Source organism: Lissotriton helveticus, chromosome 6 (genome assembly GCF_964261635.1).
Source record: "Lissotriton helveticus chromosome 6, aLisHel1.1, whole genome shotgun sequence".
Taxonomy (NCBI): domain Eukaryota; kingdom Metazoa; phylum Chordata; class Amphibia; order Caudata; family Salamandridae; genus Lissotriton; species Lissotriton helveticus.
The window spans coordinates 1792122130-1792138946 of NC_136067.1; the positions used below are offsets into that span (position 1 = coordinate 1792122130).

General features: G+C 45.9%; 1 protein-coding gene across 1 annotated transcript in view; it reads right to left on the reverse strand.

The window, feature by feature from the left end:
• Positions 1-16817, reverse strand: part of PLEKHH2 (pleckstrin homology, MyTH4 and FERM domain containing H2) — a 666795-nt gene that overhangs the window by 69141 nt on the left and 580837 nt on the right. The window contains exons 23-24 of the mRNA XM_078649687.1: positions 12752-12849; positions 11864-12005 (exon numbers count right to left, since the gene is read on the reverse strand). Of these exons, the coding sequence (XP_078505813.1) occupies positions 11864-12005; positions 12752-12849 (240 nt within the window). The remainder of the gene's footprint in view (positions 1-11863; positions 12006-12751; positions 12850-16817) is intronic.

Genomic DNA, 16817 nt, shown 5'->3' on the forward strand with positions numbered 1-16817 from the left:
AAATACGAAATATCTCAACTCATTATCGATCACGATCTGGATGTACTTTGCCTGACCGAGACATGGGCTGATGCTGCATCTGACCCTGACTTTGTTACTGCAGCTCCGACAGGTTACCAGGCAATAAGGGTCGACAGGCCTCTCAAACGCGGGGGAGGGGTGGTGATTATACTAAGGGACCATTTCCCAGTCAGGTTTTACCCGACTTCTACATCTCTTTATGAGTCCTTACTCTTCATCATTGAACTGAACACTAAACAAACCTTCAAAGGTATCCTTCTATATCGGCCTCCCGTTTTCAGGAGCCATTTTATCTCTAATATCGACAGCCTCTTAGAATCCAGTTTACAAAATGATGAATTCACCATCCTCAGAAACTTTAACTTCTATCTCGAGGATAAAGCCAAAAGGGAGACAGAAGCATTACTAGAGACCCTGGAAGCAGTAGGTCTCTCCCAAAAAATTCAGACCTCCACTCATGAGGCTGGCCATACCTTAGATGGTTTCTTCTCTTCTATTAATAACCTCGCGCCTATGGAAACGCTGGCTCTAACGTGGTCCAACCACGCATTGATCAAATTTGCATTTCCTCCTACCCCCTTGGGATCGTCCAAGGTACCAAAGACCGCTACTACTACCAAAAGAAAATGGGATCTCATGGACAAGCAATCCCTTCGCTCTCTGCTAGAAAAGTCCTGTCCCTCATTCCTAGGGTCCCCCGAAGTTTCAGCCCCAGAATACTCTAAATGGCTTAACGACGCATTTAAGACCACCGTTCCTTTTAAGAAAATTTCAGGAAATAGACAAAACTACTCAGCTCTCTGGTTTTCTGAAGATCTTCGGCAGGAAAAACAGCACTGCCGGCAATTAGAAAGACGCTGGCGCACAACGTATTGCCCCATCCTGAAATCTGCTTACAAAACAGCACTATTGCATTATAAAAATCATCTAATAGCTAACAAAAAGGATTTCTATACCAGACAAATCAAGGAAGCAAAAAACTCTCCTAAGGAACTCTTTCGAGTGGTGAACATACTCACTTCGATAAAAAGTCCAGCAATTAAATGCGATCAAGAGCTTTGCGATAATATTGCAACAGCCTTTAAATCCAAAGTGTTGAACATTTTCAATAACTTTCAGAACTCTGCCCCTCTAACATCGACAGATTCCTCTTGCAGTGAGCATACTACCAACACTCTGCTTGCCTTTTCTCCTGTCTCTGTTGAGACCGTAGCCAGATACATCCAAGATTCCAAATCCGGATCCCCCTTTGATCCCTGCCCACCGATAATTCTTAAAGAAATCGGCGATGTGGTTAGCCCAGGTCTCACAGATATCTTCAATTCCATGTTTAGGACTGGCTGTTTTCCTTCAACCTGGAAAGATACCTCCATCTTCCCATTGCTCAAGAAACCCTCACTGGAGCCCACTGACCCTAATAACTACCGCCCTATTGCCAGGCTTCCACTACCAGCCAAAATAATCGATAAAATGATGAACTCCCAATTGACTCAATTCATCAATGATAATAACTTGCTGGATCCATCTCAGTTCGGCTTCCGCCGAGAGCACAGCACTGAGACAGCACTAATTAAAGCTACAGAAGAGATCAGGATGGCGATGGATCGGGGCGGACAGCCATGCTCATACTCCTCGATCTGTCAGCCGCATTTGATACGGTTGACCATTCTCTCTTGCATGAGCGGCTCGAGAGAATAGGGATCGGGGGCACAGCATTGGCTCTGCTATCCTCTTTCCTCAAAGATAGAAGACTCACGGTTGAGCTGGATGCCTACCGCTCGGATACTTACACCCTCCCTTGTGGAGTGCCTCAGGGCTCGTCCTTGAGCCCGTCACTTTTTAACGTGTACGTCTCAGAGCTGGCCCCAATAATTCAGAACTTTGGGTTCTGCCTCACGTCATATGCTGACGACACTCAGATTGCCATAACAATACATAAAAAAGATCCATCTCCCGCTACACAATTTCAAATTTGCATGCGTACGGTCAATTGCTGGATGAACACCCACAGCCTCAAGTTAAACTCCTCTAAAACTGAGATCTTAACTTTTGGCAATGTCTAACCATGCTGGGGTAACCTTTGGTGGCCAGTGGAGATGGGTGAACCCCCTAAACCGGCGGAAAAAGTTAAGAACCTAGGGGTGTGGCTTGATTCTAAACTTACTTTAATTCATCACACAAACGCTATTGTCTCAGCAAGCCACTTTCTTATTAAAAAGATCAGAAAAATTCTCCCATACATTCCAGTAGATGCCAAACTGGACTATTGCAACGGATTACTAGGCAATGCCCAAAAATAATGTCTCAAAAAACTACAAAGTGTGCAAAACTCGGCCGCCAGACTGCTTCTCAATATCCCCAGAACTCACTCAGTCACCGCTGAAATCCGCAAGTTGCATTGGCTTCCGGTGGAGCAACGGATTAAATTCAAGGCTCTGTCCATAGCCTTTAAGGCCCTCAACAACAAAGGGCCGACCTTTTTTCAAAACCTGTTCTCCTGGTACGAACCGACCAGGAATCTTCGGTCCTCGGGCTCTAAACTACTCCAGGTACCAATAACCCGCACTGTGCAATGGGGTGGGCGTAGTTTCCATTTTTTTACCTCCAAACTTTGGAACACGCTGCCTCTTGAGCTCAGAAATTCTTCCTCTCTCATCGGCTTTCGGAAAGGCTTGAAAACCTGGCTATTCCAGAACTAGTCGACAGTGCAGACTTCCTCGCCTGTCCATAGCGCCAAGACACCTACGGGTATACGTGCGCTCTATAAATTTTAATAGCATAACATAACATAACTGCTGCCACTGTACTTGCAACAGGTGTAAACAGATCAGAGCTGATCTAAAAGACCGTGAGCTGCCTGAAGACTGTCAGGACACCACCTAGAGACACACTATGGTCACAGAGGCTCCCTCAGGATAGTATAGACACTTAAGACCAGCTGCAGTAAACTTAATTGCAACCAAGACCACGGAGGCATGGCTGATGAACCTCAACCTACATCAGTGCATCATAAATTGCTGCCACCCATGACTTCCTCACAGGGAGGGTTAGCAACATGTGCCTGCATGGCGGTGTAGTTGTTAGTGAGTTGGTGGATCTAGCAGCAGCAGTCCCCAATTAGAGAATGTCTGCTGCATGAATAAATACTTTTGAGCAACAAGAGAGACAGATGGACGAGTGAAGAGGTCCCTTTGGCTGCACTTCACAGGAGAAGAGGCATACATGCTGTTTGAGAACCTCCGGGGGGCAGGGGCTGACCAAGGCTATGATGCAGCGATAGCCACATTGAATGCCTATTTTGATCCATAGCTTAAACCAGACTATGAGAGATTCAACCTACAACAAGCCTGGCAGAAGGAAGGAGACACGGCAGACGATATTCAGGCCCAACTAAGGGAACTAGCCAACACCAGCACTGACAACAATCAAGGGAAAGAAATCAGAGCATCATTCATCCAAGGGTGTAGATCATCAATACTATAATGCCTAATGCTGATCCAACCAGGAATACCCACCCCATGGTCTGTCGAACCACAGGGCAGAAGGAGGCAGTGCTGACAAGAGGCCCAGAATACATAGGCAATCAAAGATGGGAATGCGTGAAGGAAGAGGTGGTAAGCACCGTAAAGAGGAGGGCTCCACCACAACAACTGACTAGGGCATAACACAATACAATGACTCGATGCAGAGACTGTGTTTTGGACCCCTGAGTGCAAGACAACCATTCCCCCTCAAGAAAGATCCGTTCCAGATGCAGCAGAGCTGACCTTTTTGCTTAAGCATGCAGAGGGGCGAGTGAGAACAAACAAATCTTAGTGAAGCAATTCACCACTTCTGCCCAGCAACAACTGACTCTGGAACACAACTATCTGCTAACCACCGCCAGGGCCAAGATACAAGAAAAACAGAACAAATATGATGACTAAGAGATTTCTTGGTATCATACACCGGGGAACAACCATTACAACGCGGGTTTTACCACGCGTTGCTTTTACATTGCATGCATTACAACGCATGCGATGTTACAACGCGTGGTGAAACCACGCATACCATTACATCGCATGTGCTTTTACAACGCATGCGATGTAATGTGTAATGGCGGGGCGGCTATCCACGTCGTTGGGAGGAAACTTAGGCTGTTTCCTCACAACGACGTGAAGCAAGCAGGAAGGAGGAAGCAGGATCCGATGGTGACGCTGGAGAGGAGAGAGGTAAGGGGGTTTGTGCATGGGGTGGGGGTTACTTTCGTAGGGTTTAGGGTAGTTTAAATGTAGTGTTTTTAAAAAAAAAACGTTTTAGTGTGTGTTGTGGTGTTGTCGTGTTTGTTTAGTGTAGTGTATTAGGGAGGGTAGTGTAATGTTTATGTAGTGTAGTGATTTAGGTTTTAGGGTAGTGTAGTGTTGTAGTGTTTGTTTATTGTAGTGTATTCGGGTAGTGTAGGGGTGGGAGTAGTGTGGGTAGCGTAGTAGTGTTTTAGGGTTTAGGGTAGTGTAGGGGGTGGGAGTAGTGTGGGTAATGTAGTAGTGTTTTAGGGTTTAGGGTAGTGTAGGGGTGGGAGTAGTGTGGGTAGCGTAGTAGTGTTTTAGGGTTTAGGGTAGTGTAGGAGTGGGAGTAGTGTGGGTAGCGTAGTAGTGTTTTAGGGTTTAGGGTAGTGTAGGGGTGGGAGTAGTGTGGGTAGCGTAGTAGTGTGATAGTGTTTTTGGGTCGGGGTAGTGTAGGGGTGGGAGTAGTGTGGGTGGCGTAGTAGTGTTTTAGGGTTTAGGGTAGTGTAGGGGTGGGAGTAGTGTGGGTAGCGTAGTAGTGTTTTAGGGTTTAGGGTAGTGTAGGGGTGGGAGTAGTGTGGGTAGCGTAGTAGTGTTTTAGGGTTTAGGGTAGTGTAGGGGTGGGAGTAGTGTGGGTAGCGTAGTAGTGTGATAGTGTTTTTGGGTCGGGGTAGTGTAGGGGTGGGAGTAGTGTGGGTAGCGTAGTAGTGTTTTAGGGTTTAGGGTAGTGTATGGGTGGGAGTAGTGTGGGTAGCATAGTAGTGTTTTAGGGTTTAGGGTAGTGTAGGGGTGGGAGTAGTGTGGGTAGTGTAGTAGTGTGGTAGTGTTTTTGGGTTGGGGTAGTGTAGGGGTGGGAGTAGTGTGGGTAGCGTAGTAGTGTTTTAGGGTTTAGGGTAGTGTAGGGGGGGGAGTAGTGTGGGTAGTGTAGTAGTGTGGTAGTGTTTTTGGGTTGGGGTAGTGTAGGGGTGGGAGTAGTGTGGGTAGCGTAGTTGTGTTTTAGGGTTTAGGGTAGTGTAGGGGTGGGAGTAGTGTGGGTAGTGTAGTGTGGTAGTGTTTTTGGGTTAGGGGTGGTGTAGGGGTGGGAGTAGTGTGTTGTGTAGGTGTAGGGGTAGGGTTGTCACTTACCTTGCATACTTTTACCACGAGTATAGCTTTACCACGCATGCCTTTGCGTTGTAATGGCATGCGTGGTAAAGGCATACTAGTGGTAAAAGTATGGGATGTAATGGAATGCGATGTCATTGACATTGCGTAGTAATACCCGCGTTGTAATAGCATGCGTGGTATTAGTATGCGAAGTAATGACATACATCCATCCCATACACCACACCAGGCCTAGTCAATCCCAGCCCATCCGTGTATTGACTATCAAATATATGCTGGTAAAGGTGCTGATTAGCACTGGTGCATCAGTCAAAATCATGTATCCAAAGCTGGACCAAGCTCTGAAGCCACAAGCCCCATAACCTCGACGCATACCCAGATCTATGCATATGGAGGACTGCAGCCCTTAAGGCTGGCAGGCATCAGTGAAGTAATCCTCTGCAATGAAGATGCAGATACTGATGGAGCAGAGTTCATCTGCAGTCAGGCATTGTTTTATTTTTGTGCTACAGACAGACTGCATTTAAATTGCCACGCACATTTTGGTGCAAGTTAAAAACATGGCACATGAAAAACATGAAAGTGAGGCCTATTCAGTCTGAAATGCTTTTGCTGAATTAACATGTGTTTTTGCAGTGTAGAGAAAAACTTGTGATAAGTGGCCTATTTAGCTTTGAAGATTATTATTATTATTATAATTACATTTATTGAGCGCGCAGCTACCCGGAGGTTTCCCGGCGCTAGAGCAAACGGAAGATGACCCAGTGTAAAAACCAAGGGCATGGCAGTTACATGTTAAAAAGCCAGGTCTTGATGCCTTTACGGAATGTCATATAGCAGACTTCCGAGCGCAAAAATTGGGGCATAGAGTTCCATAAGGAAGGAGCCTGTAAGGCGAATGCGCGTCCACCCATTTTGGCTCGCTTGACCCGTGGAATTTGAAACTTGTTTTGAGTAGAAGATCTTAAGGTGCGAGAGGGAACATACTGCTGGACCAAGGAAAATAGATATTTCGGGGCTTTATCCATTTTAATACGGTGCATCATGCAAAGGGCTTTGAATTTGATACGGCTCTCAATTCGTAGCCAATGCAGTTTGCGCAGATGGGTAGAGGCCGAAGACCTAGCAGGTAAGTTACATATCAGGCGCACAGCCATGTTCTGAACCACCTGAAATTTCTTTAATACCTCCTTACAGGCGCCCAGAAGTAGTATGTTCCCGTAGTCCATCCGTGAGATGACAAGGGCTTGGACCACGGTTCTCAGGGTATCCACTGGAAGCATCCATGTGATTTTTCTAAGCCACCTGATGATGGTGGTACGGGTGGCAGAGACCTTTACAACATGTTGCTTCAGTGACAACTGGTTGTCAAGCAGAACCCCTAGATTACGGGCTGAATCTGAAGGGGTAGGTAACGGCCCATCTGTGGTGGCCAATGTTGTGGGCCCCACAAAGATGTATTGGGACCGAATAGGAGCAGCTCCGTTTTGTCCCCATTGAGTTTTAGTTTATGTCTCTGCATCCAGTTGGAGATCTGTTCCAAGCCAGACTGCAAGGAAGATGTAGGCGATTGATTTTTGGTAGAAAGTGAGTAGACGATTTGAGTGTCGTCAGCATAGGAATATATTGTGAGACCCGCTTGCTCTGCCAAGAAAGCAAGCGGTCTCACATAAAGATTGAAGAAGAGGGGACTAAGAATCGACCCTTGGGGAACACCGTGAGGGGAAGAATAGATAGAAGAAACAGAAGTAGAGGAAAAGACTTGAAAAGTGCGATTAGAGAGAAAACTAGCAATCCAGGCCAGAGCTGTGCCATCAATCCCCACGGATTGCAAGGTAGACAATAGGATGGAGTGGGAGACGGTGTCAAATGCGGCACTCAAATCAAGTAAGATGAGTGCCACAGTCTCCCCATTGTCCACCTGTTTCCTGATGGTCTCAGACACACCAAGAAGCGTAGTCTCCGTGGAGAAGCCAGCCCTGAACCCAGACTGAGAGCAGTGAAGGAGGTGAGAAGATTCTACATAAGAGGTGATAAGAGAGTTCACATGTTTTTCAAGAATTTTAGAATAACAGGGAAGGAGAGAAATAGGACGAAAATTAGAAGGGTTATTAGAATCTGCATTGGCCTTCTTTAGCAATGGAACCACCATTGCGTGTTTCCATTCATTGGGGACTGTAGCCTCCTCCAGTGAGGCATTCAGCATGTCTAAAATGATCTGAAGCAGGTCTGGGTCCAAGGTGCCCATTATTTGAGGGGGCAGAGGGTCAAGAGGTGAGCCCGATTTTATTTCATGTAAATATTTACGGAGGAGCGGGAGAGATATCGACTCCCAAGAATGAATTGGGGAGGTAGTATGAATACCATCATCAGCAACAGTGCAGCAGGGGGTAGGAAGTACGGGCTCAGGGATAGTAGGGACATTGGGAGTGGCGTCCAGGATAGCATAGATTTTGTCGATTTTATCCAAAAAGAATTCAGCCAGAACATTGCATTGGGAAGTATCCAAAGAAGGGCCTTTTGGAGCAGAGGACATGCCAGAAAGATCTTTTACTAATTTAAACAGAGCCTTAGGTCTATTTTGGGCCTTAAGTATGGTGCTGTTAGCATGATTAGCTCTGGCAATGTCACAGGCCGAGTGGTAAGCCTGGAGGCTCTCTTCCCAGCTCATCCCTTGTAATCTAAATTCACTATTCCTGTCTTAAGAGACTTTGATTTGTTGCATATTTTGATAAATATTTTCAGTTAATAACACCTCTTTTTATAATGTGTGTGAATTAATAAATGCACCAAACACCACACAGGGGGCTAAATGCTTTTTTTGCATGAAAAGCTATCTAAAACACTAAAGCATGTTGCTGTGTGTGCTATATTAACTGTGTGTGCTTTTATAATTTACACTAAAACATGAAAATGCTATGTTGCACATTGCACATTTATTTTGCATCTTGTCATAAACAATAGAAAAGCTGCTTGAAACTAATAGCTTGGCTAGGTAAACATTTATAAGGGGTATTAGTATGGAGTTGGGAAACATAATGGGCTGATTTACATGAAAATATTATTTTCTTTGTGTCTGTTTTATTTTTGGGGCCTACACAAAACATGGCTGCCTGTGAATCCAGCAAGGCTATGGCTTGCATTAAAAGAGAAGAGAGCATGTGCAGACACCAGCTTCCCTAAAGGAGTCAAGGACATCTTGAACTGTACATTAACGGTGGGCGGCCAGCTACGCTCCGTGCACGGAGTGCGCGTAGTGCCGTCTCCTACGCATTTTGCGTAGCCGGCGTAGCCAGGCGGCACTACGCACGCTCCGCAGACAGTGCGTAGCCGGCCGCCACCCGCCTCCCTCCCGCCCTCCCTAAATATTTAAATAAAAGGATTGAAAGGTTTTAAAAACACTTACCTGTCCGCCGCGTCGCCGGGGCTCCCTCTCCCGTCCCTGGATTCGCGCCGCCGCCATTTCGGATACTAATGCGCATGCGCGGGCGGCCGTGCATGCGCATTTCTCATGAGAAATGCGCATGCGCGGGCACCCGCGCATGCGCATTAGTATCCGAAATGGCGGCGGCGCGAATCCAGGGACGGGAGAGGGAGCCCCGGGGACGCGGCGGACAAGGTAAGTGTTTTTAAAACCTTTCAATCCTTTTATTTAAATATTTAGGGAGGGCGGGAGGGAGGCGGGCGGCGCGTAGTGGGGCTACGCGGAGTGCGCGGGTGGGCGTAGTTTTGCGCCCACTTCGCGTAGCTCCGCGGAGCCCCACTCCGCACATTACGCCCAGGACAGCTGTACATTCTTGTGATTATGCCAATGTACCAGCTACCTAAAGTATCCGTCCTACTTCGCTGTGAAAGGAAGGAAGGAAGAATTAGAATGAAAATTTTTTCCTAGTAAATGTTGCAAATGTTTATAAATGTAGTTATTCATGTATGCTTCTTTTGTTAAAACTGGTAAAGTCAGGTTTTTAGAATGAGTCAGGGTAGTGAGAACTCTTGCCATCATGACTGACCAATCACGTACAAGTTTTCCTGAAAATGAAACATCTTTGTGTAGTCTGCCAAGGATTAGAGTATAAATAATGACCTCTCCGGAGGAGGGGCTGGCGTTCTCAGCTCAGCTGGCTTCTTGCTCATTTTGGCTTAGGCTTTGCTTCATTCTATGGGTTAGGTACGAGATCGTCACGGGTGCAGCCTTGGGCGTCCGAGGAGAGTCAGGGGGAGGTTTCTTGCTTCCACGTCATATTTTGGCACTGCAGGCCACATTCCTTTGAGGTCTGGTGAAGGAGGGGCTGCTTGCTCTTTAGACACAGACAGACAGAGAGTGTAGCTGATCAGGATAGAACTAGATGCTAAACTTTAAGTTTATGCTTTGACTAATTAATTAGGTCTGAAAAGATTTATTTGACTTATGCATTTATTTCTCTTAATGGGAGATTTTTGCTATTTAATTATTGATTAGCCTTGCAAGACTATTTTTCTTACAAACTCTTTAAGAATTTTGCGCCATATTTTCTTTCCTACATGTAATGCTTATATGCAGACTGTAATGTGTTATTGATATTTTTCCTGTTTTCCAAATTCTGTAACCTGATTGATATTTTACTAATGGATAAAGGGTCAGAGAAAAATTTACTTTTGACTAGAAAATAAAACCCTTTAAAATACTCAACAACTCTCTTTATTGGCTTGAATAATAATTGCAGTTTTTACTGTTCATTATTATTTAAAGTCTCCTGAAGGTAATACATGGTGTGAAGGGCCCAACACCTTTTGAGCAGTATATTAGAGGTAGCATATGGGTTTTACATTGAGAAACTACCAGAAGAAATTACCGCTCCATCAATACCAGAGCCTACTTCCACTTCACCACGAAGGAGATGGGTCCCTGAGATGTACTGTAGTCTCCCACTCACACCATAAAAGTTCATGCAACTGAGTGATTTGGGTCCTACTTGAGGTGGCATCTCTCGGATGGATGACTGATAGTGTTGATCAAAGGACATTCCAAGTTCTCTATGGTTGAACACTTTATGTTCTTTCACAATGTATGCCCTCTGCTGGACAAAACATTTGCTACAATTTGCTACAATTGGACTGTCTACAGAAATCAGGATTAGGAGTTAGGTTTAGCAAATACCTGGGTCAGCTAGTGATTAAACACCAGAATATTGTATCACAATGGCCACAGGGTCAACGGAGATGTGAAATGCTTCACGTAGACCCTTAACAAGGCCTTTTACATCGAGTAGAGCAAAGAGAAGACCCAAGACAAGCATATACCGTTTTTTGAGGGTATATCCCACACAGCACCACCCAGTGCCAAGGATGGTGGCAGAGAGGCACCAAGCGACTCCAAATGCCTGATCATCAGGAGCAGTGTGCCGCTATGTGGAGGAAGCCAGGTAGCCCGGGCCGGACTGGCTGTAGCTGGCATCAGACGTTTACCCAGTGGGCTGGAGGGGCGGGAACCAGTTTTGCGGCTGTGCGGACCAGTTTTATCACTGGGCACCAGTTTTGCAGCAGTGCTGCAATATCGTCTCCAGTAACAAAACAAAAAGCAGCAGCAGTGCTCACAAGAGCTTCTCAGGGCCACGAACCGGCCTCGACGTCACTATTCACCCCTGCTGCACCCTCCAGATGGCTGTACGCAGAAGGATTCAAGAAAGGGGTGCGCAGCCGCTCTGTTGCGCTTCCTGTGTCACTGGCCCCCGCAACCTTACCCCAACATGACCGTGCTGGGAAACATCCTTTACAACGCGGTCAGTACACCGCAGTGCTGTTACATCGCGGTCGTTACAACGACCGCATGTAACAACGCTATGCCTTTACAACGCAAGTCTTTACATCGACTTGCGCTAGATGGCGTGCTAACATTAAAAATAGTGTAGTTTACTATCCCAACACCTTCCCTACTGATAAGTGGACTGGATTTGGAATAGTAAATTACACTTTTTTAGTGTTAGCACACCACCTAGCGCAAGTCGATGTAAAGACTTGCGTTGTAAAGGCATAGCGTTGTAACATGCAGTCATTGTAACGACTGCGATGTAACAGCACGCGTTGTAATAACACGCGTTGTTACATCGTACATCCGACTGTGCTACATGGTAAACAAGTACCATAGAGTAAAATCTAATCCTGAAGGATGACACTATTACCCGCAACCACAAAGGATCATTTGATCTACCTTGACACACTATGTTCTATATCTGAAAATGTATTCTTAATTCCACCTTTTTTTCAGCCATATAAATCACCCACAATGCTTCATTTGAGAATTCCTTACAGTTGAGTCCTTTGTCAGACAATGTGAACAGCGTCATTGGGTATTTCTATAATTGTACTAACTTTGTATAGCTCTCTAATACCCTAGCACCACATCCACGCTATACAAAATTACAAATAAATACATACAACAAATCCATTTTAGGGCGAACAACCTATGGCGTTTAGTGGCTAGAGGTGTAGTAAGGTACCTGGGCTAAGAGAGCTGCCATTTCCAACGCCAAGTCCTTGTTCACCGGAAACAGCCCTTTCACTATTTGGTCGTTTGTCTGATACATTAACAGCAACTTTTCCCTCTCTGTCTCTCCACGAGCTTGCATGGAGAAGCAGAGCCTGCAATAAAGAAAACCAATATGTTAAAAAAGAATAGACAAATGGAAAGCAGCATTGTATTCAAGAACAGAAATCATGACGCCCTTAAGGGATAGTTTAGGTGATTTTTTGGGACAATTACAAGGACATGTCAACTTGGTTTTAATATCCCAGAGAGCTCAGGCTAGGAAGTCAAATGTACAATATGAATATCAGAATTCCACTTACATATCACCTGCGCGTATGTTGATCTTCAATCCCCAGTCTAAATCAAACAGGCCCAAAGAGCGCCTTGCATTTGAAAATTAGATGCATTAGGTTAATAAGATTAGAACTATAGGGGACCCCACGGAGAATTCTTGAGAAGAAAACTTCATGTGTATTTATTACTGTGAATATAATATATGAAAAAAATCTGAACTATAATGGAAGCATTCCTCGTGATCATCTACACAATAAGGATAATGTATTTTACCCATATGTACACATTTAAGTGGTTGGCTTTTCCCATTTTTCCCACTAAACATAACATTAAAATTGTTTGAGATTAGAAAATATATCAGATCCTTGATGCTTTTTAAACATACTTAGGCTTTGAGACTTGCTTTGCCAACTCTACAAACCGGTCTTGCTTGTTTTAAATTTTTTTTAAAAGGGTCTTGAATTTTGAAATTTTTGACCATGGATATTTTTTCTGTTCTAAACAAATCTATTTTGACAACATAATGGAAATGTGTATATTAGTACCTATATCGAGCATCAAATACCTGTTCTTATATGTGAGGCGCACAGTCTTTGTGCCTTCGCATTTACCAGGTTGCTGTTCTTTAGAAGCCTGCTCCCACTTCGAAATGATATCACAAATCTAAAAAAAAAAACATATTTTAGAAAATAAAGACTGTCAGCCTCTATACTTCAGACAATGACTGAAATAGCTAATAGGTCCAGATTTAATATACTGATGCACTAACAGGATGTGTACATGCCTGCGTTTGTATGAGTTAGCACATTATAGCCAGGCCAGTTTGTTTTGCACTTGCCACCACTAAACGATGACCTCTCGGTCCTGCAGACCCACCATGTGAGCTAGCATGCAGACAGGCGGAGGTGTTTCTCACCTCACCTGGAAGCGCAAAGGAGAATGAGGGAAGTCCTGGGCTCTAAAGTTCAGCAAACAGGAGAGAGCTGCTGAAGCGACTCACCTCGCTTCATGTGTGCAGCGAGAAGGGACAATGGAGCATGCTCGTAGAGTCAACTGTTTTCTTCAGTAAAGCTGCTGAAGCCTAATAAGCTTACAATGGAAATAACACCAGACTTTATTACTTCTTCCTTAAATAGCCTCAATCTTGCTGTTCAATCCTCAAATCTAAAGCTACAGCTATTTAAAACTATATGTCATCTATACCATACACCAGATCGGATTCTTAAATGGGCATCGAATAATAATAACTTCAGCGATCGTACAAAATGTCCTAAATGTGATATGCAAGGAGCTGATATTATCCATATGTTTTTTTTGTGCCCAAATCTTGGTGAATTTTGGAATGGAGTAACCAAAATTATTTCTACTAAACTTGGTATCCCTATTACGCTCTCGCTAAGAGATGTATTTATAGGTACGTCAGGGGTAAATACTGTACTATGTGATTTATTGAATATTCTAATTACTTGTGCTCGATTGACTATTGCTAGAGATTGGATTCAACAAAATTCACCAAAGGTTATTGAGTGGTGGAGTCTTGTTAAAGAGATATATAATATGGAATATGCTCTGGCAAATACTAGGGGTCTACAGGCTAAACGAAAAGTGGACAGAATATGGGGCTTAATTGGGCTTAGCCCCTTTTATCTTTGAACCTACGCACGACAAAGGCCATATCTTGGACCAGGTCTTTTCCTCTTCTCCCATAGAGGTGACAGCACTTCTGCCGGTGCTCTGGACCGACCATCGCCTGGTACAGTTTTATATACCGGCCAATAAGAGACCTCGGAGCAATGCCTCTAGGCAGCTTGGTTCAGAGACAAGGGCGCTGCATCAGGTGACTCCTGAATTGCTGTCTAAAGCACTACATGAACATCCGTGCCTGCTGACGGGAGATCTGGATAGTGACCTGGAATCCTTGCAGGCCTGGCTTGAGGAGAGGCTAAATGACCTGGCCACGGTTAGACCTCCTCGATTATTACCTAAGCGGGTCTCTGCCCCGTGGTTTATGGGTGCACTGCTTGCTTCTCGCAGGCAGTGCAAGGTGGCTGAAAGGACCTGGCGAGCCCAGTACAATCTAGAAGCCAAGCTCGAATATAGGACTATGGTCAAAGCCTATCACCGAGCGATTCTGGTTGAGAAGAAAAGCTATTTTGCCAGGAGGATCGAGGATGCCTCGAACTCCTGTAAAGAGATCTTCTCGATCGTTAGGGAATACATCACCCCGCGGTCGAACGTGGCCCAGTCCGTTCCCACTCAGAAGTGGGCTTCGGATCTGGCTTGCTTCTTTACCGCGAAGATCAAGACGATACAGGAGTCGTTTCCACCGCGGCAGGCGGCTGCCCCGCCTGGCCCCGATGTTGGCTTTGTTCCATCGATGCCCTCGGGACCTGTCTTGTCAGACTTCCCGCCTTTATCTATGTCCTCTTCCTTGGCTCTGCTGGCCAATCTCAAATCTGGGTCACCGCTTGATCCATGCCCGGCCAAATTCTTGGCGAGGATGGCGGAGGTAGTTAACCCGTTGGTTAACCCTCTCCTGAATCGTTCTCTTAGCCTAGGTGAGGTCCCTTCGGCGTGGAAGCAGGCCATGGTCATCCCTTTGATTAAGAAGCCCGGTCTGGCTCCTGAGGTCTTGGCTAATTATAGGCCGATCTCTCTTCTTCCGGCTTTAGCCAAGACCCTGGAGAAGCATGTCCACAGCGTGCTTTCCAATTTTTTGGAATCCAACGACCTGCTTCACTCCACTCAGTCGGGCTTCCGCCCTAATCTGAGCACGGAGACGGCGTTGCTGGAGGTTTCTGAGGCCATCAAGGAGACGCTAGATCTGGGTGGTAGAGCGATGTTGATCATGCTCGATCTGTCGGCGGCCTTCGACACCGTCCCCCATGAGGGTTTGCTCATCAGACTTCATGAGATCGGTCTGAGGGGGACGGTGTTCAGCTGGTTTACTTCTTTTCTAGCTGGTCGCCGACAGTCGGTCCGGGTTTCCTCGGCTTCCGCCGAGATGCCACCATTGGGAGTCGGAGTCCCGCAGGGATCTGTATTGAGCCCGACTCTGTTTAACATCTTTATGACCCCCTTGGCGGCTCTGGCGGAGTCCTATGGAGCCCGGATCGTATCCTATGCGGATGACACCCAGCTGCTCTTCACCTGCCGGAAAGGGGAGGATTTTGACGGAGAGAGTATCCGTGAGTGCCTTGGGGCTGTTTTTAAATGGCTCCAACTGAACAGCCTCAAGTGCAACTCAGATAAGTCGGAGGTACTCTTCTTCGGCTGTCAATCCGACCCGGACTGGCAGATGTGGTGGCCGGTGGACATGTCTCCTCCGAGCCAGTCGTCGCAGGTAGCGAAGAATCTAGGGGTCAAAATTGACAACGGTTTGACCCTCAGATCTCAGATCCTCACCCTTACAGGCACATGCTTTGGACTTCTCCGCATGTTGCGGAAGTTCTTTCCGCTGCTGTCAGAGGATCACAGGAGGATTGCGGTGCAGGCCTTGATTGGTTCAATATTGGACTATGCTAACATCTTATATCTTGGCCTGCCCGAATACCTCCTGCAACGGATGCAGGTGGTCCAAAATGCGGCGGCCGCGCCATTTTTGGTCTGCACAGGCGAGCGCATGTTTCTGGCCTATTACAGGCACTTCATTGGCTGCCTATCCGACAGCGGATAGTTTTTAAAACCTTGACTCTTGCCCATAAGGCCTTTTATTCCACTGGGGCTAAATACCTGCAGAGGAGGTTTAAGCAATACTGTCCTTTGCGATCTCTGAGATCAGAATCGCAGCTTCTTGCCATCGTTCCTCGTGTGAGGAGGGCCCGTTTGGGAGGTCGCTCTTTTATGCTCCGAGCTCCTCAGCTTTGGAACTCTTTGCCCTTCGTGCTACGAAGCAACTCCAATTTGCTATCCTTTAGAAAGGGCTTAAAAACCTGGCTGTTTGCCTCTTAGATTCTGAGTTCCCTTTTTTTTGTCCTCTTTTTAATCTCTGTGTGTTATGTTTTGCTTTCAGGATGTTAATAAAGCGCCGGGACACTCTCTGAGTAGCCGTGCGCTATAAAAGTCACAAAATAACATAACATAACATACCATTATGTCATAAAATTATTTGTCTTTTTTTTTTTTTCCTCTCCTTTTTCTTTCTTTCTGTAACTGCTTTTTCCTTTTGGTTATTGTGGATGTCTTGTTGTATAACTTGTTTAATTTACCCCATTGATGCAAAACAATAAAAATATTTTAAAAAAAAAAGGCTGCTGAAGCCACTCACCACTCTTCATGTGTGCAGCGGTAAGGGACAATGGAGCATGCTCGTAGAGTCACCTGGAGCTGCTGAAGCGACTCACAAAGCTTCACGTGTGCAGCGAGAAGGGACAATGGAGCATGCTCGTAGAGTCACCTGGAGCTGCTGAAGCGGCTCACAAAGCTTCACGTGTGCAGCGAGAAGGGACAATGGAGCATGCTCGTAGAGTCACCTGGAGCTGCTGAAGGGACTCGAACTCTTCATGTGTGCAGCGGGAAGGGACAATGGAGCATGCTCGTAGAGTCACCTGGAGCTGCTGAAGCGACTCACAAAGCTTCACGAGTGCAGTGAGAAGGGACAATGGAGCATGCTCGTAGAGTCACCTGGAGCT